This window comes from Muntiacus reevesi, chromosome 7 (genome assembly GCF_963930625.1).
Source record: "Muntiacus reevesi chromosome 7, mMunRee1.1, whole genome shotgun sequence".
NCBI lineage: Eukaryota > Metazoa > Chordata > Mammalia > Artiodactyla > Cervidae > Muntiacus > Muntiacus reevesi.
The window spans coordinates 58,816,561-58,838,355 of NC_089255.1; the positions used below are offsets into that span (position 1 = coordinate 58,816,561).

At 39.5% G+C, this 21,795-nt stretch overlaps 1 protein-coding gene across 7 annotated transcripts in view; it reads right to left on the reverse strand.

Moving 5' to 3' along the window:
* GALK2 (galactokinase 2) overlaps positions 1-21,795 on the reverse strand; it is a 145,547-nt gene that overhangs the window by 41,919 nt on the left and 81,833 nt on the right. For 6 of the 7 annotated variants that reach the window (XM_065941839.1, XM_065941837.1, XM_065941841.1 and 3 more), the window contains 3 exons: positions 13,000-13,098; positions 11,283-11,435; positions 3,290-3,500 (listed from right to left, as the gene is read on the reverse strand). In XM_065941839.1, the coding sequence (XP_065797911.1) occupies positions 3,290-3,500; positions 11,283-11,435; positions 13,000-13,098 (463 nt within the window). The remainder of the gene's footprint in view (positions 1-3,289; positions 3,501-11,282; positions 11,436-12,999; positions 13,099-21,795) is intronic. The other variant, XM_065941835.1, reaches the window with a different exon arrangement.

The window sequence follows — 21,795 nt, forward strand, 5'->3', positions numbered from 1 at the left end:
CCTATAGCTGCCAGCAATTGTAGCAATTGCCTACCTTTAGCAGGCAAATCCACTGTAGGCACTCAAAATCCAGTTGTAGAACTGAAGTGAATGGGGTAGATGTGGGGCCCTGATCTTTCCACTAAGTTCCCATCCCCAACTTTACCTCACACAGAGGCTACTGGATCGTAGCTAGATGTCCCAGCTCCCACCACTGATGTCTCACAAATAGACAACCTTTACTTCTTAGAAGCCACTCCAAGGCTCTAGCTCCAACATTTGCCTGGCTTCTGTCTCCGGTTTTTTATGTTAATAGTATAAAACCAGTAGACAAACAGAAAAAGCCTCCATGCTTAAGTGAACCTCGTGTCAACCTAAGCAGTGAAGACTTCCTGGTGTTTCAGAATGTGGTTCCACAGCAGTCATGAGCTCTGCTCTAACCTAAGTCCTTTTACATAAGAAGCATGATAATCAGAAAAATAAGTATGAAAAAAGAAGGGATAAGAAAAAAGAGATGCTTACTGAATTGTGAATTGCTTTCTTTTTTTTCACTTCAGCTCAATGACAAAAATGGCACCATACAAAAGAGCCATTTCAATGGACATATACAGACTACTGTATGTAAAAGATAGCTAATAAAAACTTACTGTATAGCACAGGGTACTCTCAGTGCTCTGTAATGTACTATATGGGAATGGAGTCTAGAAGAGAGTGGATATATGTATATGCCTGGTTGATTCATTCTGATATACAGCAGAAACTAACAACATTGTAAATCAACTATATAGTCCAATTAAAAATTACTTTAAAAAAAAGGAACCATTTGATTTGCTGAACCAGTATTGCTTTAGATTTCACAATATTTTAACATCCTATTGGAATTGAGCAGAACCCTTCAGTACCCTCCTCCCCCTGCCCCTTAGTACAAAAACAAGTGGTTAATCATTAGGGCAATAGAATCACAGACTCAGTGTCTGATGCACTTTCCTGAGTTGTTCTATAGATACTACCTATAACTTCCACTAGAGAAAAAAGCTAACTGCATGATGACCAAATTGTAGCCATGACATAAACTTGAGCAGTACTAAATCTATGGCTAGCACAATTCCAAGAACTCGTCTCAAGAGAATGGGATTACCATTATTGCTCATAATAATCTATATCTTTGTGAGCATCAAAATAATTGTAGCCCTCTTGGCCTATATATGTTAATGGACAATTAAAATTGTCTGCAAAGATATGCTACAAACCCATGGTGACAATGTCTACTCTGTAGAATAAGGCATCCTGCATCTGCATGAAAAAGTTACAGAAGACCTTCACCCCTAATATCGTAGAAATGGAATGATGTTCTGACAAGCAGGGATTTGCAAGCAGCTCTTTACAGAAGACCACCCTCGGCAGGAATCCCCTGCTCTTGTCACTTCAGGAAAGCTATGTTATAACTAACTTTTAAACCAGGTACCCCATGCTCTACTCATCTCCAACCCAAGGACATCTTGCAAATCTTTTAATCACACAAAATCTTGTCTAATTTGTCAATTCTTTGTCAAAGAAGTAGAAATAAAGACTAATTAACAGATGACCAGATCTCTTCCCTAGTTTCCCATTCAGTAACCTCCTGACCAAATTGTGTGAACAAGATCACATCTAGAGAGAGATCACAAGGTGTCGACAAGCCTGCACACAGTGTGGAATGGCGATGACCCTAACCCCCTATCTCAGTGATTAACTGGGATTGCTTTTGTTTCCCTTTAAAAGCTTTCATGGCCGAACAGAATCTTCAGAGGTGGTTTTCGGGGGATGCCGAGTCCACCATCTCACAGGATTGCCGGCATTCTAATTAAAGCCATCTTTCTACTGACATTTGTGAGTACACTTGTGAGCAGCAGGACCAGATTCACTGGATCTGTTCAGTTCAGTCGTTCAGTCGTGTTGGACTCTGTGGCCCCATGGACTGCAGTACGCCAGGCCTCCCTGTCTGTCACCAACTCCCAGCGCTTACTCAAACTCATGTCCATCAAGTCGGTGATACCATCTAACCATCTCATCCTCTATCATACCCTTCTCCTCACATCTTCAATCTTTCCCAGTATCAGGGTCTTTTCAAATGAGTCAGTTCTTCACATCTAGTGGCCAAAGTATTGGAGCTTCAGCATCAGTCTTTCCAATGAATATTAAGGACTGATTTCTTTTAGGATGGACTGGTTGGATCTCCTTGCTGTCCAAGGAACTCTCAAGAATCTTCTCCAACACTATAGTTCAAAAGCATCAATTCTTTGGTGCTCAGCTTTCTTTGTAGTCCAATTCTCACATCCATATATCACTACTGGGAAAACCATAGCTTTGACTAGACGAACCTTTGTTGGCAAAGTAACGTCTCTCTGCTTTTTAATATGCTGTCTAGGTTGGTCATAGCTTTCCTTCCAAGGAGCAAGCGACTTTTAATTTCATGGCAGCAGTCATCATCTGCAGTGATTTTGGAGCCCAAAAAATAGTCTCTGTTTCCATTGTTTCCCCATCTATTTGCCATGAAGTGATGGGACCGGATGCCACAATTTTAGTTTTTTGAATGTTGAGTTTTAAGCCAACTTTTTCACTCTCCTCTTTCACTTTCATCAAGAGGCCCTTTAGTTCTTCCTTGCTTTCTACTGGATAACACTATGAATTATATGTCCTGATATCCATTATCTTCAAAACAGGCAATCACAAAACTAGAAACAGGGTATACTAACTGCATGACAAAGGTTATATATGTTTCTCATGGTTATTCAGATCCTGATTTAATTCTAGTGAGAAATAATTTGTTGTTGAAATTCACTGAGAAAGGTAACATAACTTTTTCTAGGTGCCACAAGATGCTTCCTACAAAAATTTTAAAATACCAAAACAAACTATAAATGTACATTTAATATATTATTAGATCATCACTTTGGTTTCTGATCCCTAAAATGAGTTGGGCTCGCATTTGAAAAAACGCATGATGCTTCCAGTGAATTTTCCCTGACCAATGTAATTCTGTGGTTGGCATAGGCAAAAGCAGGAGAATTACAATGGTGAATTGGGAACTTCTTGAGGGCAAGAGTGTGTGTTATTCACCTTTGTCTCACAAGAAAATCCAGCATATAGCAAATCAGTAAGAATGAATTTAATGAAGCCAAGAATCTAGATAATTATGTTTACTGAAATACATACATTTTCCAAATTCCCTCAAGCATGCTTCAAAATCAGTAAAAATCCATGGGGCACAGAAACTTTCCACCTAGGGGTGGGGGAACAACGCATGCTCTATTTTCTCCAGCAGACTCACCATCTTGAGTGTTTGGGCTGAGAATTTGGGTCTTGAGTTCCTGCAGGCTAATTCCCAGACATTTGCAGATCTCTTCAGGGCTGTAGGGTGAAGGGTGAAGGGCGTCCTCTGTGATCAAAAGCATTTCTTCTAGACTGATCCCCAGTTTGGCCTGCACCTCCTCCAGCCGCAGCACTTCTTTCCATGGCAAGCTTTTGTGCTTAGCCAGGAGCTGCAAATTCAAACCAAGTCATATGGTCAGTTTTCACCCTGGAAATTGATATACACTATTTTAATGAGCGAAATTCAACTTTCAATTTTTTTTTTTCCATTCAACCTATTCACAATTCCCACCACTGCTTGAAAATGAACTCTGAGTTCAGATGTTTGAAATTAAACATGCTTGTGTGACACTCACAGGCTAATTAAGTATTTTTCCTAAAAAAAAAAAATAATAATAATCCCCCACTGATTTTTTTTGCCTGTCACTTTTCCTCAGAGCTATTTCTTTGAATAATTTTGTCGGTTGGTCCCCATTCAGTTCATCCCCCAAACACTGCTCTCTATAAAGTCTACAGAAAACTACTCAAATCTCACACATGACCTGAGTCCTGAGGTAGACACTGAATGCCTGATTTCATTAGAGAACTTCCTGTTTACCACATGCCTCTTTGAAATGGCTAACGAATTTAAGTATCTAGCATTTGGAGTCAAGTCCCAGATTTTAAATGAAAACCTCATTGGTGACCTTATGAAAAACCATTTCATTAGGTCGTTGGTAGTAATACAGCTGTATGTTTCTCCAGCCTCAAGAAAAGGGTCTGGCTTCCAGTTATATCCTGAGTCACCCCCTCAATCCACTGGGGAAAGTGAGTATAATCCAAACCTTTGTAACCAGGTCCACTCACGGGAACCACACTCCAGAATGTGTGACCCTCATTCTCCTCAAACCACTGACTGAGCCCTTCAGAGCAGGTGACAGTCAAGATAATGAAGGTATCTCTCACCCTGGAGGTCTATAAAATTCATTCCCAGGGTGTGAGGACCACAGGTACAGACAATGCAAACAGCAAAAAGGAGCAAGCAAGAGAAGGGAAATGTGCATCTGATTTACTCTTCTATTATGATGATGATTTGATTTTCTTTCTTTTTGACAGGAAGCAGATTTACCAAAAGACCATTATATTTTGGTTAGGGCCACTCACTTCTGAAGAATGTTAATAACAGTGTTTCTTATATTCATTAATCCTCTTTTTAAAACTCTGGCTCATACATTTGAAAGGAGTTAATGATTTTAAAGCAGAACTGTAGAAGGGGACAATAGAATCACATGTTTCTATTCAATTATTTCACGGAACATGGCGTCATTTTTAAAAGCAAGGACACAAACTATGACCTTTCTTCTGACCTTGTTTGCTTAGCACATTTAATGTTTACTAGCAGTACTGAACTGACTGACACCTCCACAGACAGATTCATTCATTCATTAAACTCATTCATTTGTGGTCCCAACTGGGTTATTTTTGGAATACCCAATGTATCCCAAAAATAATTTCAGAAAACTTACAGACATACATAAAACAAAAGAAAAACATACAACATATTTATTTTATACAGAAATAGAGCTAAAGTGGATGATCTAGAATTATGCTTTCTCAAAACACAGATTCAAATCCAACTGAGATAAGCAATGAAGTTAAGAAATCCACACTTGTATGATGCCATATGATTTAAATGTGATTTTTACTTCTTTTCACCTTTGACAACTCTGAGAAAGGTATTATTACCTTATTTAAGAGATGAGAGTGACTTGCCCAAAGTCACCTAGCTAGTAAGAACTGAGTTGGGAATTTATCCCACATCCTGCACCTCTTTCTTTCTTCCCCAAGGTCACATTCCTAATGGTCTACACTTGATATCTATGTCACACTACTCATATGAGTTCAAATCACCACTCAAGTCTTAGAAATGGTTTCTAAACACAAACTAAGATTTGTGTTAGAAGTGAACATTGCAATGATTAAAGACACTTTGATGAGTTCCTTCTAAAATAAGAAGGAAATGTGGGGGAAAAAAATCAAAGAAAGATCCCTAAGTGGTGAGAATGGGCTCTTCCTAAGAACCCTTCAGTACACACCATCTCCAAGTTCCCAATCCTGGTGTCACTTCAACAAATTACATTGCTTCCTGGAACCCAGGAAACTGTCCGAGGACTGTGTGGGGAGAAAGTCTGCAAAGTTGTTTTCAAAGGCTGCCTCTCTGTGTGCCTTTGTTCCACAGACAGAGATACTAGCAGTTACTCTAGCAATATCCCAGTTTGCTGTTGGGCCCACTTAACCCTCAGCTGGAGGTCCACAGAGCCAGTTCAGTGTGTATTTCAATTAACTCTACCACATGCCCTCAGTGACAGCTGCACAGCCAGGAGGCCCTGAGTAGTCTACTACATTGTAGGAGTCAAATAGGAAGGCCGCCTAAACCCTTTGAAATTTGGCTCAGGAAAAGTAAAGATGACTTGCAGATGAGGGAAGTGGGTGGGTAAGATCTGTTGCCCAAACACATAACTTCATGAAGGAATTTGCCACTCACAGCCCAGGTGCCTGGCCCTACTTCACATTCGTGAAGCAGGGCTAGGGGTCATTTTGTGACAAGTTCCTCACTCAGCAGCAGGCTGGGGATATCAGAGAAAGCAGTTCTTTGCCAGCATCTACCACTTTCTTTTCACTATTTCAGATTCCATTCCTGGGAGGTTCCTGAGCCTGGCTGATGCTCTGTGGAGAAGAAAGTAGTCTGTGAATATTTTGTCCACAGTCATGCAAAGAGGTAGATAAATAGTGCTGAGACCCTGTCTTAGGCTGATTTCTCTTGGAAGCAGGCTCTGAGACAAGAATTTGTGGGGAGAAGATGATACAGAGAAGTTTTAGCAGAGTGGAAAACGAGACAGGAAGAGAAGCCAATACAAAGTGCAATGAATGATAAGGGTGTTTGTGAGGCTGGGCCTGCTGGGCCCTCTGGGACCTGTATGTATACAGCTCAGATGTGTCCTACTCTGACCAGAAAGCTCAGGTATTTATCCCCTAACTCTCACCTACCATTGATGGAGGACTGATTCCAAGGGTGTTAGCTCCCCAGACTTACAGGTTGTCCCACATGCAAAATCAGCACTCTCCAACTGGAAAACATCCTCAGTCCGGGAGGCTCCCTGGGGCTTCCAGTAAGAGGGTGTGGTAGGAAAGTGCTAACATATGGACCCTAACTCAGGAGCCTATCTGTAAGAACCCACTTCTCTCTGACTTTCTCATTGCATTTTGCAGTATTAACAAATCAATGGGGAAAGTACCAAGTCTTTCTCCTCATTAGGTCCTCAAAGGATAAAATTTCAAATCCCTTCTCTGACAAGTTATTTTCCACACAACAAAAGCAGCTGTGTTGTTGGTGGTTTGGGTTCTATAAATCACACATGCTTATTTTTAAATTTGAAGAAACACATAACAACTGGAGGATTTAAAACAAAATGATGAAGTAAATCATCTGTAATCATCCCAATAAGATCAATTTCCCATCTTACATCCTATGATACATTTTTATGGATACTTCATGCATGCCTATACACATATAGTTTGATATAAATGGGATTATACATAACTTTTTATTGTAGATACTTTTTTTTTTTTTGCTATCTTCCCCTCACCCTCTTCCAGCTATAGGGAGCCATCCCCCGGTGACTTCCCATGTTGAGTCCATAACATCATCATGAAAACATTCACAATGTTGACCTTCCTCAGTGTTAGTCATTCCCACTCTCCATGTTCTCCATATTAGTTTGCAGGCCACAGAATAAGTCTGAAGAAATCTGCAAAACTGCGCAGAATGATTCTGCTACAATCCTCACTGTACGCTCAGCACAGTCTATCTTTTTTCTAAGGCATCCTCAAGCCTGCTCTGGAGCTCATGCATGCCTAACCCCTAAGGGGCACAATGCAAAAAGAAGGCTGGACTCCTGCATTTACTTAGAACAAGTCACAAACCACTTTGACTGGAAAGTCCCTATTGTAAAACGGGATACATAATGGCTACCTCATGAACTACAGTAAAGATTAAATAATGTCTCTCTGGTTATACCTTCCCCACAGGACACCTTTTCCTGGGCCTTCAAACATATACAGGTGTTTCCACTCATCAAATTCTTATAACTAAAGCTGCTGCTCTTCGTTTCTTCTTCTCTCTTACTGTCTGACAACTAAAGCCAGTGACCCAAGTCACCACTTCTGAGCCCTCCGTGGCCACTCTCACTGTTGAAGATGGCTTCCCAGAGGTTCTTCTTATCTCCAAAAGAACTTCCAAAGCCACGGATTTCTCAGTCCTCTTATTCCTTCATAAGTTGGTGGCTTCTGGGACTCTTCACTACCTACCTTCTTCACATTCCCTGTGGCACTGAATTTTCCCAGCTTCCCTCTCACCTCTCTGGTCCTTACATTTCCATCCATGACTCAGTTTTCTCCTTTTGTTATTACTAAAGATATCTCCCAAGTTTAACCCCCCAGCCTTCTGATCTTCTCTTGTCACCTTCTCTCCAAACTCCATTCTGGGTTCAGCAAACTGAACTCAGTCCTTAGTCTCAACTATTATCTTAAAACAAATATACCTGAAGGTTTTGCCCAAGCCAAGAGAAACATGCCAAGCTCCAATTTCTAACCACTTGTAAGAAAACACAGGCAAATGTCACCACCTCCCACTTTACTATCACCTTCCATCCTATGTTCCCCATACCTATGAGTTGCAGCACTATGCTTTCCATCCATTACTTCAGCTTAAAACTACAGCCCTTTTCAACTCAACACTTAGTCTTCACTTGCACACAATTGCATGCAATGCATGTTTGCTCCTGTGAATGAAGCACTCACGGCTCATGACTGCATGCAGCTCACAGTCAACCCAAGGAGACAGACGTCAAGTAATAATTATACAGTGAAGAACCTCCTTCATGTGATAAACTGCTATAGTGGAAAAATATAAGATGTGACACGAGCATATAAAGGACATTTAACTTAATGGAAGTGGGGAGGGTGGTCAGGGAAAACTTCCTCAAAGTAATAGCATTTATACCAAAAGGAAGGCAGAAACCCAGTCACAGCCTTATACCTGACCTTTCACTAGGTCCAGTCAGAGCTTCTTTCCTTTTGCATCCCTCTCTTGTGATCCCATCCCCACTGACACTTTAAGACTTACTTCTCTTCAACCAAGTAAAAGTTCCTGTGGCCAACTTAATGTTTCTAGAATACATTGCTAATATTAGCAGCTCCCACTGCTTCCAGGACCAAGTCTGGGTGATCTTCAGCACAGCACTGAAAGCCCTGCTACATCTGGTTCCACTGATACATAGACCCTATTTCCAGTGTGTGCATGCCCTGCCCAGCGGCCGGGACTCACTGTCCTGGGAATACTCCATGCCAGCATCCTGGCAGAGTGAGCTTGACTAAGTCAACAGGCCGAGTGAAACTGGCTACAGTCCTGGGTGTTTGGTTTTTCTCCACTCAGATTCCAAAAAAACTGCAGAAGCCCTGAAAATGTCATACCCACTTCTCACCACACAAAGAATAAGCTCCATATTGACTACTAAGTGGCAGGAGCTAAAGACTACTGAATGAGTGATGGCCGCTGACAAAACAGGCTCTGTGAAAAAAAAAGTCGCACTGTAAATTTTCCTTGATGTATCAAAGGACTGCATGAAACCTTCTTCTTCATTGCTTCACATGATGCCACAAGAAGCTCAGGGTGCACAAAATACCAACAACATACCCTTCCTTCCAGCATCACACATTTTGTCCCTCAATATAATTAAGGGATACTCTCTTGTAATAGACATAAAGCATTTCTGGAAAAGTTTAAGCCACTGAATATGTATAAAATATGAAAAAATTTTTGCTCATTAAAGATTTCTGGTTACTTTGTTAATTTAAGAACATTAAAATGTGCTTCACTTAAAAGAATCATTTACGCATGTTATAATTATAAATCTCTATTGTGTTTGCCTTGAAATGTTTTAAATTTCAGTTGAAATGCCTCTAAAGACTCTAAGTGCATCTGCATTAATTAGTTTTGGGAAGCTGTTAGAAGAGCAGGGAGGAACAGAAAGAGAGAAGGAAGACATAAGAACAGAAGAAACTGTGAACATTAAAGCAAAACAAAGAAAAACCATCTTTATTGGTTTAGTGTCCTTTCCTGTGCTATGGAGACACAAAAAGGTACTCATTTTTCAAAAAGGGATCTTGGGAAAATAGGAGGGAAAAAATAAGCATTACTTATTACAGTTTTGCCATGTGGAGCTCTACCCAATCAGTCTCATTTTCAAAGCTATCTTGATTTATCATTTCTCCACTGACCCTTCATTTTTATTGTCTGAAAGCAGAAAGTTTACTCAGATTAAGAAAAGCTTCTTTACTTTTTTAACATGAGAGTTTATTTCCTGATTTAATGAGACCATTTCCAAATAAAAATTATACTCATTCATATGTTGCTGAAAGTGGAAAGACGGCACCATATTATAAGGAAAACATGCTTAGTCGAATTCCAGTCTACATTCACTAGGCATGACCATATTCTTAACATCAAGATCTATCTGCATAGCTTATATTAGCTGTTTTCTATATTAGCAATAAATTTTATCTTTATTCCTCTTTTGTACACATATATAATCTTAGATTCTCATGATTTGCAGCAACATGATTTACAAAATATTCTGCATCTTGATAAAGCCCTTCAATTTTCTTTCCTCCACATTTTGAAAGAGAAAAATTCAGAGTACTTAAAATAATGAGTTTTATCTACATTAGTTGGGAGCAGTATGTGGCAGAAAATCAGTTTCACTGACTAAAGTCCCTCTAAAGTGCACATGGCGTTATACAGTTAAACTGTATAAGACAGCCTCAGGAACAAAAGGTTCTGCAGTGGATTAAGGTTTTCAGCTACTGTTTACAAAGGAGAAGCCCTTTTTCTATTAGCTGCAAAAAGACATCCCCCCACATCCCATTCTGACAACTTTTCACTACAGAGATTCAGGACCACAATTTTATTTCTCTTTTTCTTCTTGTATCTTTGGAAAAGCGTCATTACAACATGAACCCACTTCACATATCTTGTACTTGTTTTGGCCCTCCTATGGATCTCATAGATGATATCTAATTTCATGATAAAACTCTGAAAACAATGTTGTGTATGTTTGAAGTCTCCTCAGGAAGGCAGCACTTACTCATCTATCTCAAAAAGTCAACAGGAATAAGCCCTTAAACAAATAAGACACTAATTTCTTCCATCTCCTGAAAGAAGAGGTTTCCCAAAAAGGGAAAAATAAAGTTCACTGAAGTCTGTGACATTGAAAGGTTGACTGCACTACTTCTCATATATGCACTGATCAGAAGAGTTTAATAGTAAAACATTTCTCACTAAAGGTATTCAGCAAATACTTCCTAAGTAGATTTAAGACTTGACTGGCAAGTGTCTTCTAAACTTGGGAACAGAGAACACAAACCTTGTGGTTTGTGTTTCTCTAGTAGACACCAAGCCTGCATTTTTTGAGGGACCAATGATGGCCAATGGTGCATGTAAGAGGACCAAGGATTGAGGCTATCATCACTTTTGTTGAAGAAATACGATTAGTTATGGTCATCTCCCAACAATCGCCTCCAACTTAGCTTTCTCCACCCATATACCTAACCCACGGCCTGTGTTTCACAGATATGAGTTGAGGTGTCATCATCTCCCCAGTGCCATGCTAGAAGACTCAACTGTGAAGTTCAAGTAACTTCTAAACAGCTAGATGTTGCAGGGCATACCTATAGGTTTATGTATGTCCTGAGTTGGAGATCAAATTGCTCTATACTAAAAAAAACTTCATATAATATTACTGCTGTCAGAATGCTGCCCTAAATTTTAGGGAAAGAGACAAAATAATAGAGAACAAAGAGAAAAAGAACAATAGAAAACCTACTTCAGTTTCACTAATTTGTCAAGTCCGTACCTTTGCAGCCAGCCGACACTCCATCACCCTGATATTGAAATGAGAAGTTGCTGCCTTTTTCATTTCCACACAACTGTTGGCAATCACAAACACTGCTCCACTTGGGAGTTTCACATCAGTTGCCCTCAGAGGACTAAATTCTATCAACTTGGCCTATTGGGAAAAAAATGACAGGTGAGATGTAAAGTACAGAAGTCAAAAACTGCTTAAACATTTATGATTTACCTTAGTAAAATTTTTTCCCAAAAATGCATTCATTTACCAATTCAAATATTTTTAAGCTTTATTTTTAATTGGAGAATAATTGCTTTACAATGCTGTGTTGGTTTCTGCCATACAGCAACGAGAATCAGCTGTAAGTATATACACATCCCCTCCCTCTATTGACTTCCAAACACTCTAGTAGGCACTGGAGACACAACAGTGAACAAGACAGACACTGTACCTGCCCTCATAGAGATTACAATCTAGTGGGAAAAGCAGTCAAGTACTCAAACACACTGCCAGGTTGTGCTACAATGGTAGCCAAAGACAGGAAGTTACAAAGACACATAGTTGTGGCACTTCATTAGATACAGCCTAGTGTAGGCCCCTCTAAAAAAAAAAAAAAAAAGGAAATCTGAGTCTTAAAGGATGAACAAAAGTATGACAGAGGATTTGTTTACCCAAATAGAATGTCAAGAAGAAGAAAGAGTATACAAAAGTTCAAAGGCCAAAAACAACATAAGGTGTTAATAGTTTTGGGTATTGCAATTTAGCTATAGCTTGGAGGTTGAGGGGTGAGGCATGGTGAGATGATAGAATTGGAGGGCTGGTAAACCAATTGTCAGATTATGAAGTGCTTTGCAAACCCAAAGAATTTGGACTTTGTTAAGAATCTACCACTAACTTATATTAACGACAGGACTCTTGCCATCATGTCTACTTGTCAAGTCTCATCCAAAACACCCAGAGTATTTTCTTAGCATTAAACCAGGTTTCCTCATGTCTCCTGTCTTTGGCTTAGGGGAATCAACAACAAATACTCTTAATAGGAAGAAATCCAGGTATTCTTGGAAAATAGCCAAGCCTGTAGGAATCCTAAGAAAAGGTTTTTTTTTTTTTTTTTAATGTCTGTTTCTATTTTGGAAATGGGCAATTTATGGCAACTACCAAAACCTCTGTTCTGCCTATGGGAGTTATAGCCTAGCCAAGGGGAAGTAGTATTGGCTAAGGAATTCATTCCTGGCTTCCTGTCAGCATTCTTCTCCCTACCACTAAAGCCCCAAAAACGTTGACAGAGAAAAATGATACCGTAGAGTAAATCATAAAAAAGAGGGGTTGTGAATATATGTGGCAAGAGAACTAACAACGGGGTTTAAAATCAACAGGAGATTATGAAAACGCCATGAGATGAAGTGATTTGGGACAAGAGCAGGAAAAGAAGTCCCAGTAACTAACAAGTTGAGAAACTGCATACTAATAATGATTTAGAAGGAGGAAAAAACCCTAGACACGAGAGGAAAAGAGACTTGAGGTACGATTCTGAAAGCTTAAGGGAGAGGTGATCAATGTGAAATGGAGTAGGTGAATTGGTGATAAACTTGAATTACAAAGGAGATAAGAAATATCATCCTAAAATACAGCCTAATAGAACAGGCTGCCCAGAAACAAACTGAGGACCTTTCTGCATGAACTTTCCCAAGATGACATTTCCAAATAGTTCAATGTCACCTACAGTTCCTTCTTCTGCAAGAAATGATATGGACTGGTCCATCCCTCCTCCTTCAGTGCCAATGTAACGCTCACTCTTGGCACAGATTTCTGCAAGCTCCACCTGGAAAAGTAAAATTGATTCGCACTGTGAGTACCCCAATATGTTGCTCATTCATTTTCCACTCGAGACATGACAGATGAGATTGAATTCCAGGGCAGTTCTGATCCACTGATAGTAGCTGCCTATAGCACTGATCAACAAAAATCCGAGGATACTCAAGTTCCTTATGAAATATGGCAAAGCACTTGCATATAACCTATGCACATCATCTCCTACACTTTAGATCATTTCTAAAATACTTATAATACCTAGAATACTTATAATACCTATAAGAGAATGTAGATGCTATGTAAATAGTTGCAAATAAAATGTCACGTGAATAGTTGCTAGTGCCCAGCAAATTCAAGTTTTGCTTTTGGGAACTTTTTGGAAATTTTTTTGGAATATTTTTGATCCATGGTTGTGGAATCTGCAGATGCAGAACCTGAATACATAAAGAGACTGACTGTATTTGCTATCCCTAAAAGATTCCTCAGAGCAAGCAGTTTCTCCCATCTTTTTATTTGCTCCATCCCTCTCTAAACTGGCATCATCAAAAAATCTCATCTGGGCACTCATTCATTTCCGCCTCAGCTTTCTTTGTCTTCCAACAATGTACTACTACACAGTCTCCCCACAGCCAAAGTGCGGTCACCCAACTCTATTTTCCAATCCAAAAGTAATGCTGCTCTATGGCATTTCTATTAAACATAAGAATCAGGACCAGCATCATCTCATCAAACACATCTTCCTCCAATCAAGATGACGAGGCCCAATAAATGAACAAATTTCTAATCCAAACTGGAAATGTCAAAATATCTGTTTAAGAATCACCTATGGCTTCCTATTAATAAAATAAGTTCAAATTCCTCAATGTGGCATTTCAAAGCCTTCCAAAATATGCAACCAATCTGTACATGAAATCATATTATCTACCACTCTTTTCCAATTATATTTGTCTCCATGACCGTCTCACACATTTATATAACCTGGCATTATTTCCTGTCTTCTCTCATATAAATCCTATTGCCATTCAATATCCAGCTTATTGGCTACCGACTATGGGCAAGTCACTGGACTGGCCATTCAAATCTTCCTCCATCATACCAGTCTTCCTTCAATATTGTTCCCATTATGGCATCCCATTTCTCTACATCCCTACAATACTATAGTTAGTATCATCCACTTACTCTATTATTCATTCATTCATTCATTTTTCTTCTTCTAAGACTTAATTCAAGCATTTATTTCTCACCTATTTCACTGGAAGTTTCTCCTAAAGTGATCATTCTAAAGCACTGCTATAATTATCTCTTGCTTGCTTGGTTGCCAGTGGCTTGATAATCATACTTCTCATCGCGGTACCCAACATCTCTAATGACTTATCCCTTGCTCACATCTCCAGCCTGCTCTCCTACCACTAACCTCGTAAACCCTCGACTCAGACCACGGTTCTTTCTGTTCTCCATCACACCCAGACTCCCTCAGTGCCTTTAACAGTGTGATTTTCTATCCTCACTCTACTCAAGTGTCACCTCTCCCTGAAGCCCTTGCCACCACCGAAATGCACACATCTACCATATAATCCCTCTTCTTCTCTCCCTGTATAAAACTCTATGCCCACTTACCAAACCGTGCTGTAAGTATGGCTTCCCTTGCATCTTTATCTATCAGTCTATGGGAGGTCACGCAGTGCTCAGACCAGAATCCACTTAACAAATATAACTGAATCACATAGTATTCATTATTACTCTTTAATAGTGTCAGGTTTCAACCACACCTATTAATATTTACCCAGAAAATTGCCAGTCTGGTGAGAAACGGATAGAATCAGTATTTGCTCTGTGTTCCCTACCTCATACAATCCTAAGCACATACAAAATACTCAATAAACACCTGCTGCTTTCACTTTCTGAGACTAGCTGCCCAAGCATCATCTGATAGATCCTGTGTCATATTCCTTGTTGGATTCACTAATGCTAACTGCCTCATGACATGAGGTAAGCTTGGTGTTTTTGACATAACGTACATTGTGTGTGGCCTGATGAACACATCAGAGATGGCAGTGTTCCATAATAAGCACATTTTTTAAAAATTAGTAACCAACAGGTCAAAACACTTGGATTTTAAAATATAAAGAAATAATATACCTAGGAGAAGTACATGCATGATTCTATGAGGACTAAGGAGACATGAGTCCCTACATAAGTGACAGGGGCCAGTGTGAAAAATTGCCTTTCCACAACAGCAATGCCAGGTGGCACAAGTGGTAAAGAACCTACCTGCCAAAGCAAGAGACACAGGAGACACAGGCCCGAACACTGGGCTGGGAAGATCCCCTGAAGAAGGGCATGCAGCCCTCTCCAGCATTCTTACTGGGAGAATCCCATGGACAGAGGAGCCTGGCGGGCTACAATCCACAGGGTCGGGCATGACTGAAGCGACTTAGCATGCCCAACAGCAACAGCAGTCATATTTACATGCTGAGTTCCTGGCATCATCTCTTTTGTGAACATTATCTCCTTTAGGTCTCCAAACAACCCTCTTATCCTCATTATACAGATGAGGGAAAAGAGACTTGCAGACACAGATAGTGGAGAAGCCAGGATTTGAATTCCATGTGCCCTAACTCCAAAGTTTCTGCTATTTTTACACTGGACTTTAATTACACCCCTACCCCTTGCCAAATAATATACCCAAGTAACATAAACTCTTTTTTCTACTATTTCAAAGAGATATGAAATGATAAGTGAGATCCTCAAAATTTAAGTATTCTCCTTCTTAAGGGAAAAGACACTAAAGCATCAAGAAGTATGCTTATTGTTTTTAAAAAAATCTCTGAATTTGTGGCAGCAACTGAATACTTCAATGGAAATATGTTAATTTTTGCAGACTATCTATCTCAAGATTCAGAGGGACCCAGGACTCCCCAGCATCTCTGTGTATAGAAGAGTCCAACAGCAAGGTTCTGGACATCCCTATACTTTGCTGCTATTTCTCATGCTGAACTCTAACATGTGTATCTCATTACTAGACAGACAATAACCAAGAGTTTTAATGGAGGAAAACAAAAAGAAAGTGAAGATAAGAAATTTGAAAGATGAAAGAAAGGATTACTCACTTTATAGTCTCCCCATAATGCATGACAAATTTGGTGGTAAATATAGAGGAAAGAAACCAGTATCAGAAGCCTCAAGTCTTGGTTAGAGCCCCAACTCTCCTGCCAACTTGACAGATGTGACCCTAGACAGATGGATTAACTTTTCTGAGTTTCCATTTCTTCATATACTATTAATAAACCATAACAGTTTTCACAGAATTTATTGACCTGTTGCTATATGCCAGGTACTGTTCCAATTGCTTTGCATGAATTAAGCATTTACTTCTCATCATGACTCTGTAAGATAGACATCTCCTCTTCATTTTACAGACAAAGAAACTGTGACTAGGCTAGTAATTACTAAGGCTGAAATTCAAACTCCACTTGTCTAACCCCAGACTCCATACTCTAAAATACGACACTATATTACCTCCCATCCAAAACATGGAGAAAATACCTACCTCTCTAGCTATTATTGTGATGATCCAATGAATTAGATAAAAACATCCCATAAACTCTAAAGAAGTATATAATTTTAAATTTTATTATATTTATATAATGAATGAGAAATCACTTGATTTATACAAGTGAATAGCTAAATCTCAAGTCAAATGTAAAAACAGGGATAATTAATCTTGAATTCAGGACCACTTTTTAAACTGTTCAGGGTGAGTCCTCTGGTAGCCTAGTGGTTTGGATTTCAGACTTTCGCTGCCATGGCCCCAGGTTCAACCCCTGTTTGGGGAACTGAAATCGTGTAAGCTGTGCGGACAGAAAAAAAATGGGGGGGGGTGGCAGGGGGGCAGAATTCCCTGGTCTGGTGGTTAGGACTCCATGCTCTCAATTCAAGGCCCCAGGTTCAACCCCTCCTCAGGGAACTAAGATCCCACAAGCTGTGTAACATGCCCCACCCCTAAAAAATAACAATTTAATTATTCAGAGAAAGAGAGAACTTAAAAGATTCTGGGTGACCCTAGGAGAACCAGTTCAACGGTAAGGAGTAATGCAACTCAAGACAAACAAGAGAGTTTGTATTCCATTTAAAGCATTCCAATCTAAAATTTTTTGAGAGGGAGGTGGGACGTGGAGAGGGCAATCCCTGCTTGCCAAACAACACATGCCTGTAGTATACACTTTAACTACAGGCTCAAAGGCTGGCTTTACCAGTGGCCCTTGCCCTTTACCTCCATACTAAAAGCAAAAAGGTCAAATATTAAATGGCTATGAGATGTGAAGAAACTAAAAACAAGAGGCTTTTTTGGTTGGTTGTTTGTTTTTAATTTCAAATCCTGTTAAAAAGGAAAAACTTGCATGCTCTGACAATAAGCAAAAATTAGAGCTAGGCCCACAGCCTTGGCCAGAGGTGGCATGACCTGAACTCAGAAAACCATTAATGGAGGACCTTAACAGCAGGGAATGGAACAGAAGCAGAGAATGCCTTTCATTCTGGGTGATGCTGGGGAAACATGTGAGCCTGCCTTCCCCTTTCTATCCATGGGGACACTGAAAATAGAACCATAAAATGTTCCCCAAGAGGTATAATGAGGCAGAGTGACTTGCAAAGATAATAAATACTCCATATATGCTTGAACTATATAAAATATCAAAAGATTTCATGAGAATAAGGAGTTTTCAAAAACACATTAACAAAAGTGTATGAAAAGAAGTCCATTGGAAGTTAACTTCAAGAACAAACCAAATCAAATTTGAGGCCCCAATTCCTGATGCTTGAAGCTCATCCACTTCTCCTCTCCCCCAGCCCCCTCCTATACACCCCCTGACTCTCACACACACACACACACACACACACACCTCAACACACTCACATGCAACCTGAGAACCCTAAAGCAAAAACAGCAAAGCCCTAACCAAGGAGGAATTCATCCCCCTCCCTCCAATGTATTTTCAAGCATTTCAAGAACCCCAGGCATCTCCAAACTTCTAGTCACTTGTGGCATTTAGCTCTATCCCTTCCTGAGAATCATTGGGGAAGACAATCTGATTACACGAGAAACTCTTCCAAAAGTTTGTAGCCAATAAACTCATTTCTATTTTGACTCCTGCCCTCTGGACAGTTAGGAGAAACTTGGCATTATTCATAGATTTTCTTTTAAAGCTACTGAAGGTAGTTAATGAGGCTAATTTAGCCCCTTGTGTGGTTCTTCTCTTGAAGCAGCCTGGAAAAAAAAACAAAAAATCACATGGGCTCCCACATTAAACAGTGTACCCATGTGCTGACCAGTGGGGATCCAGTAAGAGCAGAAATAACAGGGTTAGGTTTTAACAGTCACTGAGAAGGGATAAAGATTCAAGAATGTGTTGCCTAGCTAACACTGGATATTTATAAAGACAATAATAGTACAAAAGACTTCAAGATATTAATATAGTTATCTTTATTTTTGTTTGACAGGGTTTTTTTTTTTTTTTACGGTTTTTACTAATGAGATTATTAAAAGCAGAATAATTACATAGACAAAAAATGTTCATCATTTCCTATGGGAAGCCTTGCTATTCAGAACACAGACCCTAACCCAGACAGCATCATCCAACTGTTGTCAACCACACTTAGTGCAAGTTAAGAAAAAGGAAGAAAATGAACAGCCCTATTCATTCATTCAACAGTCATTTAAATGCTAGTATCCTACAGATAAGTGGAATGTCTTCCCTCGAAGAGCTCACGAGACTGATATTGTCTTCAGGTGAACAAGTCTTTCAAAAGAAACTTCTTTTTTTCAAAAGAAAACTGGTGTTCCAGACAATGATTTGCCCCCTACATGTGCTATCCACCCGCCTCCATGCAACTAATCTGCCCAGGAGGCTGCCCAACATGAACTATACTGAGAGGTTTCCATGTACTCTGTAGAAAACATGAAAGTTGCTAATCTCTTTGAATTAAAGATGTGAAGAAGAAATAATAGCCTTCTTCTTCTTCTTTTTAGAACACTCCAAAGTGTATACAATTTAGAGCTTGGTCATCAATCATGTTACAAAACAAAGCAAGTCTACATCAGTTTCTTTTAGATTTACCTTGGTGCTATTTCATGAAGTTTCTCCTACTTGGCTGGGGTCTACTAAATAGGTTTGCCAATTTGGGGAAGAAGTTGAAAATAGCACCAGGTAAGCACCCAGGCATTTTGAAAGTTAGTGTGAAGAAGGATTGCATGGAGAAAAAGCTGAGAAAATATTTGAGGTAAAAAAAGTCAGGGGAGCTATTAACATTTTCATTTCATCTTGATATATCAGCAAGAATCAAAACAAAAAGTAGATGGTACACCCATTAATCAAGGGCAGTTTATTTCATAGGGGTTATCTACAAAACTGGAGATATTGGGAATACTCAGGACTAGTTGGAGGGATCCAGACTCTGAGAGGAGACCTTCAACAAGGCACGAACCCTGTATTTTATGTGAAACAGTTTGGAATTCCAGGTCCATGGGGAACATGAGCAAATGTCTATGATGGGTTTCTCATAGACCTCAACCATCATGACTTGTATTGGATGAGGATGAACATTCTTAGGTATCTGGCAACATACAATCTTTAATAAAAGATGATCTGTATGTGTGCAGATGTGTGTGGTAAGACTATTAAAATTATAACATAAATCCAACAAGAAATAATAAGATGCAAAAGAAGGAAAGAAAACAGCACCCAATGTGCTACTCTAAGTGAGGCCCTCGGACACAGTAACAGTGTCTCTAGGGGACAGGCTGGAAATACAGACTAGGGCCTTAGACCTGCTAAGTCAGAATCTGTCGCTTAATAAGAACCCCTGGTGATTTGTACTCACATTAAATTTGAAAACACTCCTCTAAAATATTTCCTACACCAGATCCTTCTTAATAAATTAAGGACATAGGAAAGATCAGTAGGAAAGGAAAGGAAACTAAGAAATACTGAATGCCTTCTAGGGCAAGATACTGCGAGGATATTTCATATGTGCTAACTGCTTAGTCTCCAAAATGACCCTGAAATGTCAAAATTATAACTTCTACTTTATAGAGGATGAAATTGAGGCTCAAAAAGGTCAATAAGTTAACATAAACTGCCCCTGAGAAAACCGTAATTGAAAAGGACACATGTACCCCAAAGTTCATTGCAGCACTATTTATTATAGCTAGGATATGGAAGCAACCAGGATGTCCATTGACAGATGAATGGATAAAGAAGCTGTGGTACATATATACAGTGGAGTATTACTCATCCATAAAAAGGAACACATTTGAGTCAGTTCTAATGAAGTGGATGAACCTAGAGCCTATTATACACCGTGAAGTAAGTCAGAAAGAGAACAAATATATATTAATGCATATATATGGAATCTAGAAAGATGGTATTGATGAACCAATTTGCAGGGCAGCAGTAAAGATGCAGACATAGAGAACAGAGTTGTGGACACAGAGAGGGAAGAAGAGGGTGGTACGAATGAAAGAGAGTAACATGGTAAAATATACACTACCATATGTAAAACAGATAGCCAATAGGAATTTGCCGTATGACTCAGGGAGCTCAAACTGGTGCTCTGTGACAACCTAGAGGGGTGGGATGAGGTGGCAAGTAGGAGGGAGGTTCAGGAGGGAGGGGTCATATGTATACCTATGGCTGATTCATGTTGATATATGGCAGAAATCAACACAACATTGTAAAGCAAGTAAACTTCAATTAAAAATTAATTAATTTTTTAAAAAAGATATATAGAGAAATGTCCCTCCTCCAATCCTACCTTCTAAATAACCAATGTTAATAACTTAGGACATTACAGGTTTTTTTATCAGTGTCCTCAAAACTACACACATCTCCCTCCCTCTGCACATAGACACACAAGAATTTCCCCTAACTTTCCATGCTGTGCTCAGAAGGAATTGTATTATACACACGATCCTGAAAACTTACTTTTTTCACTTAATGATAAATCATGGATTGTGAGAAAAAAACTAACCTAAGCTAAGAGTCAAAGCCTGATAGGGCTGGCCCCAAAATCCACCAGGTCACCTTGTCTGCCTGCCTCAGAGCATGGAGGCTGTGGTAAGAACATGGGACTTGGTAAGAACATGGAGCACAATGCATGCATACCGGAACTGAATATCCCTTCTGTTAAAATGAAAAATGGAATTGACCATGGGGCCCTAGGATGCAGATATTTCTGAATCATCACAACTTCACGACATCTTATCCCTAGGTTAAAAAGAAAAAAATCCACGTAGCTGGATGTTTTGGGGCTTGAAGGCCTTTTGTTATCCCTTTCCAAATACAATCCCACATACCTCCCCCCCAAACAGCCACAACCCAAAGTGATCACAATATAAGGCTGACATTTTGGTATGATTTCTACAGCTGAATAATAATAGCAGCTAATACATTGAGTCAGACATTGTTCTAAGCACTTTTCATGAACTACCAAATCCATGAGGGAAGTATTTATTGATAAATGCATTTTATAATGAAGAAACAGAAGCAAGGAGAGGTTAAGTAAATTGACCAAGAACATTCAGCTAGTAAGTGGAAGAGTCAGAATTTGAACTCAGAGTTTTGACTCTAAGCTCTCAACCACAATACTATTCTTTACCCCCAAGGGGAGTAGAGTTTCAAGGGTGAGCAACGAACCCAAAATATAGAAG